We start from the raw sequence: 8,524 nt of genomic DNA, 5'->3' as shown, positions 1-8,524 counted from the left end.
GATCCAGGGTTCTTTCGGGGAGCCCCCACCCAGCTGGCGAACCCAACAAAGGCCCCTTGAGGCCTGCGGAGCATGACAGACTGTGCTTGGCACTGTGGGGAGACGGCTGTTGGGTTCCAAGGAGGCCAGCGCAGATTTCCGGGGCCCTGAGGCTGCCTCCACCGGAGTCTTAGACCGTCCAAAGTCAGGATTCAGCCCGACTCGGCGTGAAAGACTTGCCGTCGTTTTCCCAGCATGCTCTTTGCAGACGGCCTCTCTCGAGCCAGAATCCCGAGGGCACGAGGCCTCTGAGAAGCAAGCGAGGGGTCACGAGAAGAGCGAAGGGCTCGCTCCAGTCCAGACGGGCTCCCGGCGGCTCTCCTCTCCTCCCTCTCCTCCTCCTCCTCTCACCGGAGCAGTCGCTCCCCTCGTGGCCGCGAGGTGTCGTCCGAAGGGTTTTTACCGCTCATCCGTTCTTGTTAATCCGAAACCCTCGGATGCCGCTTCTTAGGGCAAAGAGGCTCCTTTTCCGCCTCCCTTAGTGGGAGCAGGTGGAGGGCCCGAGAACGTGTCTGCACCGTTCCCCAGGGCTGATCGGAGACGAGGCCCCCCCCCCTCTGTCTGGCCTTGGTCTTGGGCCAGCTCTGGCCCCTCGGGGCCATTCAGACTCGCCGCCATTGGGAATGACTGCAGAGCAAACCCTGTTCCCACTGGGGCGCTGCTGGCGAGGCTGCAAGTGGAGGCGCCGTCTCTCCTCCCCGCTGGGTATCCGTCTTCGGGGCAGGGTTCCCTGTAGTGCCCGTCCCTCCTGTTCTCTTTGGGGGGGGCAGTTCAGGCCCGAGAGCCTGGGATCCCTTTTAGTCCCCTTCCCTCCTGCGGACTCTCGCCGACACTTGGAAGCGGGGCCGTGGCAGGCCCTCGTGAGGGGACGCGGAGACGGGGGCCACGTCCACACAGTGTCTGTCACGGACTGTGTCTTCTGGCCTCTCCCTCCTCTGCACCAGCTCCCAAGCGGCATGGGGAGATGCCCGGGGCCGGGGCAGCGCCTGGGGGGTGAGGAGGCTCTCCTGATGGGTGGGACAGAGGGAGGCAGACGGTTTCTCAGACGGTACCCCCTTGGCGTCTGCCTCGACTCCCTGCTCTCACTGACCCCTCCCGTCGCTTGAGCTTTCTGACCCTACATCCCTCTTCTCTCAGCCTCAGCCAGGGGCCCGTTTCCTCTGCCTCGATTCCCCCCTCTGGTCCCGGCCTCTGGGGCAGTCTGCCAGGGGTCCCGTCTCTGCTCAGGGCTCTCGGTGACCCCCAGGCCTCCACTGGGCTTCGAAGGCCCTCCCCAGCCCCCCTTCTGCTGCAGCCCAGTCAGCTTGAGCACCTCCTGCAGTCGGCTTTTCCCAGTTCTCCCCACAGCTGGCTTTTGCCCCTAGCAGAGTGCCCAGCCGCTCGGTGGTGGGTGGAGGGCCCGCAGCGGCCTACGACTCGCGTTTCAGGCATTTGGGGTGCTGTGGGGCTTCCTCCTGCAGAGCCACGCTCACTCGGCGCCCTCCTGCTCTGCGCCCGCGTGCCACTCAGACCCGGAGCTCTCCGTAGCCCTCCGGCTCCGTCTCTGCGCCCGCCTCCCCCCGGGCACTTCTCGCCTGCGTCCTTTCCTGCCTTGGGGGAGGGGGACCAGCCTCTTGGCGTGGGTGCAGCCCTGATGGCCGTGCCATGTGTTTGTTCACGTTGCAGATGGCCGAGAGCCGCGAGGCGGCCCCCAGACCGTGATGGCGCAGTTTTCAGCCGTTATGAATGGTAAGGCCTTGGGGGTGGGCCGGGGAGCCTTTCTGGTTTGGTGAGGCCGGACCAGAGCCAGGGACGGAGCGCTCAGGGGCCCCGGGTCAGAGGGCTGCCGGCATGTCCTCCTCCTCCAGGAAGTGCCTCGTAGCCCCTAAAGCCCAGGGAGCCACGCGTGAGCAGGGAAGCGGCCCCCAGTGTTCCTCTCTAGATAATGCCGGAGCTTAAGGAGCTCCCTGAGATCAGCGAGTGGGGCCTGGTGCAAGTGAGGCCATTCAGGTTGGAGGTTCGGCCCGGTGCTGAAGCCAGGGGTGGGCCTCGCTCCCAGGCTGGGGGAGGGGACCAGGCGGACGGAGGCCCTGCTCGAATCTCCCCCGGCCCGAGCCGCAGAGGCCTCTTTGGTCCCAGCAGATCGGGCCAAGCTCACCGCTCCCTCTGGCTGTCTACTTCCAACTAGCTGGGCCACAAAGACACAGGAACACGGGCTAGGCCGGAGCCCGGGGGCGCTGGCTCGGGTTCGGGATAGATGGTCGGGGTCCTTGCAGCTCACACACATCAGATGACCGAGATGGGGCCGGGCTCACGGGTTTCAGGGTCACGGAAGGTCTCTTGAAATCGTCCTGGAGCTCGACGCCGGCACGGCGCTCCTCGGCATCCTCCCGTTCCGGTTCCCTGAGTGGGCCTTTGCGCACTTCCTGCTCCCCCTCTTCTATTCTAACCCCCAAATGGGAGCGAAGCGTCCCTGGGGTGGAAACGGCAGCAGGCGGATGTCTGGCTTCCGCCCCCGGCCTCCCTCCGTCCCCCAGGTGGCCGCTTTCCCCCTGAGCCCGGCGGCGGCGTCTCACGGCCTCCTCTCCCCCGTGTATCTCTAGGGGGCCCCAACATGTGGGCGATCACCTCAGAAGAGCGGAGCAAGCACGATAAGCAGTTTGACAGTCTCCGGCCCGCTGGGGGACACATCACAGGTCAGTGTGGACGTTGCGGAAGCAGCCCCGTTCCTTTAAGAGCCACGGTTTGGGCAGACCAAAGAAGGCAGTGCATGGGCCAGGCCCGGCCCCGTCCGGCCAGTCTTCTGCAGCCAGGTCCCTGCCTGGCTCCGGGGTCGCTTGGGCCCTCCCCCCTCGGGCCGCTGCCTGGACGGTTCCAGGTTGGCCTCTTCCCTCGCCGTGCTCCCGGGTCCCTCCGGATCGAGCCTGCCCTTTGCTCACTTGACAGGAAAGGCTCAGCCAGAGGCCCACCTAGACGGTTGGCAGCGGCTAGATGAGGGAAATAGTGGGCAAATGTGAGTGGCGGTTGTGCTTGGGGAAGGGGGAAGGGGAGAGAACCTGCATTTATATGGCACCTGCTGTGTGCCAGCACTTTACAGATAGGATCTTCTGTCCTGGGAGGCAGGGGCTGTCATTCTCCCCATCTCACAGTTGGGGCCTCAGCTGAGCAGACAGAGGCTAGACATCTTGGCCAGAGTACTCCGCTAGTACATGTCTAAAGCTAGATTTGAACTCGAGTCCCCCTGACCCCCCGGCCCGGTGCTCTCTCCCCTCCTGCCTAGCTGCCTCTCAGAGTCCAGTGCCGTCACGATGCCATTCTGTGCAGTGGGGCTGTTGTCGTGGCATGGCCCTGCCCAGGAGGACACCACTGCCACCCCCGTGTCATAGGCACGCAGTCAGAATGGCGGTCCTGCAGTGGCCAAAGGGCAGGCCCCACCCGGTCACCCCTTGGCTCCCCCTCATCCCTACAGTAACTCCAGACTCTTCTGTTGGACATCCGGGCTCCCTGATGTGCCACCACGGGGGCCTCCAGGCCTCTGCCCTGGCAGCCCCCTCCTCCCCTCCGCTCTTCAGGCCCCGAGTTCCCTCCCTGGCACTGGGCGGCCCCTTGATCAGTGCTCTTTGGCTGACCGGCTGACCAGCGGATGGCTAAGCTCAGCGACTCATCTGTTGTTGTTGTTTCTGCCGTAGGTGACCAGGCGCGTGGCTTCTTCCTGCAGTCTGGCCTTCCTGCTTCCGTGCTAGCCGAAATATGGTAAAGCCCCTTCCCTTTGGATCGGGGGGACACGGGATGGGGAGCGCTGCTTGAGGTTTCCCGGTGCACCCGGCAGAAGCAGACAAGTGGGAGAGCGTTTGAATGGTCGAGGAACATTTCTTCCTCGTAGACGAAGCTGGCACTTAAGTGGGGGTGCAGGACGGGCCTCTGAATCAGTACGTCCACACTGGGACTGGAGAGCCGGGCATCCACGGTGGGAACGGGCACGGGCCACTCTTCCTAGTGTGGGTGCCCTGGAGTGGATGATGATTGGTGGAGCGGCCGGCGGCTCGTGGGATACTTGAAGATGTTCCTCAGGCCCTCCTCGGTCCATCCAGCAGCTCTTGTCCTGCTCTCGGTTGGGCTGCCCTTCCGGCAGGTCTCTCCAGATATGCTGCTTCTCGGCACGTGGCAGAACCTCTCAGATTCCGGCGCCGATTCTGTCAGCTTTTATTCATAGAGAGCATTTGCTTCTTCCATCTTTTTCCTCTCTGGCTTTGGGGTTTTTTCCCCGCTCTTGGCAACGTCCAGGCATCTCTGCCCACCTTTGCCCATTAATGGCTACACGTGCAGGCCCTCAGTGATGGATGCCTGTGATCCGTCAGCGTGTGGTAGGCGCCCGCCGTTGCTGTGAGGGCGTAGAGGTCCCGGAGAGACAGATGGTACGGAGGGACGCCCAGGCCTTGTGCACTTGTTGTCGGGCTAATCTGTGCCTCTCCTCTCTCACAGGCTTGGTCAGATAAGCTGTCACTTGTTCCCTTCTAACAGTCTGCCCAGGCAGGGAACCCCTGAGAGCTGGTGTGGGCGGTTAACCCCTCGAGGTAGTTGTTGATGAGGGCTATGGATTGGCTATTGGATCACGGCGAAGTCTGACTCGTATTCATCTCCTTCCCGGGCAGCACTCGGGAAAGGCAGTCGATGGTAACACTGTATGGAATCTCTTGATGGGGCTAGGAAACAAGGCAACGGGACTGAGGATTTAGGAACCCTCTTGCTAGTTCTTAGGCTAATGATCTACGTTGTTGATCTAGATCTGGTGGAGGCTCTTCACCCTCTCTCTAACTCTGGCCTGACTTGGCCACAGCCAAGCCAGAGACTAGGGAAGGCTATTGATGACGTTGAATGATGAATCCGTAACCTCTCTCCGAACAAGGATGGCGATGGCTCTCCAGCTCTCTCAGTAGGATATCAGGTCACAGGTTTCAGGCCTACCCTTCACGCTTCACCTCCCACCTTCCCGAGTCGCTGCTCCAATCTGAGCCCCCTTGTCTTGTCACTTGGGGGTATTTACAGGGCTGGGGCCAACTGCTTTTTGCCCTTGGCTCACAACATTCTGAGGTTCTCAGCTGCCCGTCCTGTCTTTCAAAGTGGCCTCCATCTTGACCCAGATAACGATTTTAACAGCGTGTGCCAGGCGCTGTGCTAACTGTGAGACTACACAGGAGAAGAAAGACAGTTCTTGCCCTCAAGAAGCTCGCCTAACCCGTTAGCCCAGTCCTGGCATCTGCAGGGCTCCGGAGCCTTGTAGATCATCAGAGCCCAAAGGGAACATCGCAGCCAGCTTTGGAAGGGACAAAAGCGATGGGTCGTTTCTCCTCAAGGGAGCAGGCAGATGTGGGCAAACCCGGGCACTCTGCAGGAGCCAGCATGCCAGCCTATACCTAAGAACGCTCGAAAAACACGCCAGGAGGAACAATCAAAAAAAGTGGAAGCTTTGGAGTGCTGGGGCCCCAGGGCCAGCCAGGACCCTGGGGGAGAGCGAGCCTTCCACGGCAGACCAGTGTGTGGACGTCTCAGCATCTGGGCTCTGGCAGCCCAGCAAGAAGGAGGACCAATCAGGTGCCTGCCTGGGAACTGTATAGAGAGTCTCGTGAGAGGCCTGCTGCCCCCCAACCTTTAGCACCCAGGGGAGTCTTTCAGGTTCCTGGTGAGGTATGGCCCCTCACTGGGTTCAGAGCCGTGCCACAGGAAGAGCTGAGGCCCAAACCCAAGTTGGCACCAGGAGCCTGGGGACGCCATGCAGAAGGCTGGGCCTCGGCCTAGCCTGTGTCCTTTGGCTCCAAGCACGAGGGCCAGAGGGGCAGAAGACGAGCCAAACACTGGCTGTGAGGCTCTGTCCAGAAAATGAGGTGGACGAGCTGGCTGAGCAGGGCAGCAAAGGCCGTGGCCTGAGAGTGGCTCCGAGGAGGCAGTGCCCCATGCCCGCCCATGCCCGCCCCATGCCCAGAGGTGAGACACAGAGAAAAAGGCAGTGGGGCTGGAGCCTTCCTCTCTCTTCCTGCATCCAGCCCCTTCTCCCTCCACAGCCTCCAGGGCTTCCAGGAAGACAGAAGTAGGCCCTGAAGCAGCCAGGAAGGGGCTGCCCTGAGAACGGGCTGTGCTGGGAACTTCGGAGAGAACCGTTTGAGTGAAGCCAGCCCCCCCTCGGGGTTGAGAAAACGTCAAGAGGAGGAGAAGAGAGGCAGCCAGTATAGACAGGCTCATTAAGGAGTTGGGCTGTGGGAAGGAATGGAATGGGAGCACGAGATCTGGGGGCTTTGGGTGGGAGCTTGGTTCTGGGCCCTGGGCCTAGCCCCCCAGACAGCGTGACCATCCCCGCCCCCCGCCCTCTGTGGGCTGATGACTTGGCTTCCCCTTGGCGCCTGGGGGGTCCTTTCACGCGATGACGGTCAGCTCCAGCTTTTCCTTTCCAGAATGTTTGTTCCCTAAAAAGGGCTCTTGAAAAGCTCTCTTGGCAGAAGGAGGAGACTCAGAGGGAGGGATGGAAGGGTGAGGCCTCCCGGTGGTGCATCCTTAGCCCGTGCTGGCTGTGCCCAGGAGGTGTGTGCTGCTCGGTCTAGACGAGCTCTCTGACAATTCCAGGTGTCCCCAAGAGGGGTGAACCGCTTGATCCCCCTCATTGGAGGTCTCCAGGCAGAAGCTGAGTCCGTGTGGCCGTCTGTGTGGCATCGTAGGGTTCCCTAGGCTTGCTCTCATCGTACTCTCTTCAGAATGATGCCAGTATTTCAAAGGCTCCGAGAGCCTCCTCCTCAGGCCCGCTGTCCCGGGAGCTGGGCCACCCTCTCCTTGGAGGCACTTGGACAGAGTCTGGATCTTGTCCTTGCCTGGGGCCACTGAGGGAGGTCCCTCCCCCCACCCCCAGCTTCTCGTCCCCTCGTTGCCCTGTTCAGTCTTTCCCAGCCTGCCCTGGGTGCCTGGTAGGGTCAGAGTGCCCGGCTGCCCTCTGGTCATTCTCTCATCTTCCTCTCCTGGCCTTTATTTCACCCGTCTTCCTTTGTAAGAGGGCAAACTAGATATGAAGGTTGGTCGCCAGAAATCGGATTAACTCGATTCCAAATAAAAGAGGCCCAAGTCAGGGTGACTTTTGTGGGGGTTTATTTACAATTAGGAAGGCCGAAGGCAGGGAAAATGAGAGAGAGAAACTCCAGCCCGGACCAGAGGCCCCAGCAGAGGAGGCTCAGAGGTGAATTCAACCAGGCTTCTGGCCACGAGGCCTCCTCCAAGAAGAGAGGCCAGAGAGGCCTCCCTGAGGCTGGAGCCTCCAGAATCGCCCAGGGAGGACGAGGAGAGTCAGCCTGACTCACCCACGTGACAGTTCAGAGGGAAGCCGTCTGAGGTCCCACCAGAGATCCTTCCACACCAAGTTCGAAGCGCCCACTGCCTCCACAGGAAGTGACCAGCCTATTTAAAAGGCAGCAGCTTTCCACACTTACTGCGTCCACCTCCAGTTTCACAGGGACAAACAGCAGCCTCGACCCTGTTTCGGACTGCCCAGGGGGCAGCCCCTTGTTCTTGATTGGTCACTTACCATCACGTGGGGGCCACTTAATTCTAAGTCGGGTGGGAGACATCATTCCTGGTGGCTAAAGTCTAAAGAAGGAAGGAGGGGAGCCGATTCCATTCACACACCTTGATGCATTTCTTCTCCGGCTGTGTGCCAGCTTGCTTTTCCTGGCATCTCTGTGAGGGACCTGCAGATGGCCTTCTCAGGAAGGGCCCTGAGGGTTTCCCCCAAGACTGGCCCTCCCCCTGTGCCCCAGGCCGCCGCCTCCTCCTCCTCCTCCCCCTCCTCCTCCTCTTTGATTCTGGATCCATTCACAGAAGAGGACTGTTCCACGCCTCTGTCCAAAGAACACTGATTTACTACCAGCCGTGTGCCATCGGTGGTGGCAAAGAGCAGCCGTTCCCTGTTCGTGGCTCCTCTTCGTGGCCCCAGAGCCAGAAGCCGCAATCCTCCCTAGAACCGTGTGCCACCCTCGTGGCCTGTGGACGTGTCAGGCCTGAGGGCCCTTCGGGGACACGGACTTCCTGGTTCGCCATCTGGCTGTGGAGACCTAGTTCAGCCGACAGCTGGGCAGGAATCCCCTGGCCAAGGTTCTGCCCTCGAGTCACCCACATTCATGGCTTCAGGGTCACTCCTGACCCATCGCTGGCTCTCGCTTCCCATGGTGGCCCCTCCCTGACACTCTTCCTCCTCTCCTTTTGGCCTGGACCCCCAGGAAGCTCGTCCCTCATCCCTGGGCAGTTTATTCCCCCCGGGTGTGAGCCCTGCCCTGCAGCTGAGCTGGAGCGGCCCCAGGAGTCCAGGCAGACGGGTTTGTTGCCACAGCGGGAGCCCTCAGGTGTCTGTGGAGGGACGTTCCCGCAAGGCTTCTTCAGGCTGAGTTCACTGGATTTCCTATGACAGGACGTCCAGGTCCTCTTGCTCTCTGGGTCGCCCTCTTCTGGGTACAGCATCAATGGGCCTCTTGGG

The 8,524-nt window shown here is 61.3% G+C and overlaps 1 protein-coding gene across 1 annotated transcript in view; it reads left to right on the top strand.

Moving 5' to 3' along the window:
- Positions 1 to 1,713: 1,713 nt before the first annotated feature.
- ITSN2 (intersectin 2) overlaps positions 1,714 to 8,524 on the top strand; it is a 30,135-nt gene continuing 23,324 nt past the window's right edge. The window contains exons 1-3 of the mRNA XM_044656723.1: positions 1,714 to 1,767; positions 2,622 to 2,714; positions 3,708 to 3,771. Coding sequence (XP_044512658.1) covers positions 1,740 to 1,767; positions 2,622 to 2,714; positions 3,708 to 3,771 — 185 coding nt within the window. The 5' untranslated portion in view covers positions 1,714 to 1,739. The remainder of the gene's footprint in view (positions 1,768 to 2,621; positions 2,715 to 3,707; positions 3,772 to 8,524) is intronic.

The sequence above is a fragment of the Gracilinanus agilis genome, chromosome 1 (assembly GCF_016433145.1).
Source record: "Gracilinanus agilis isolate LMUSP501 chromosome 1, AgileGrace, whole genome shotgun sequence".
Taxonomy (NCBI): domain Eukaryota; kingdom Metazoa; phylum Chordata; class Mammalia; order Didelphimorphia; family Didelphidae; genus Gracilinanus; species Gracilinanus agilis.
The sequence above is the reverse complement of the archived record's forward strand: the minus strand, read 5'-3'. Positions and strand labels throughout refer to the sequence as shown.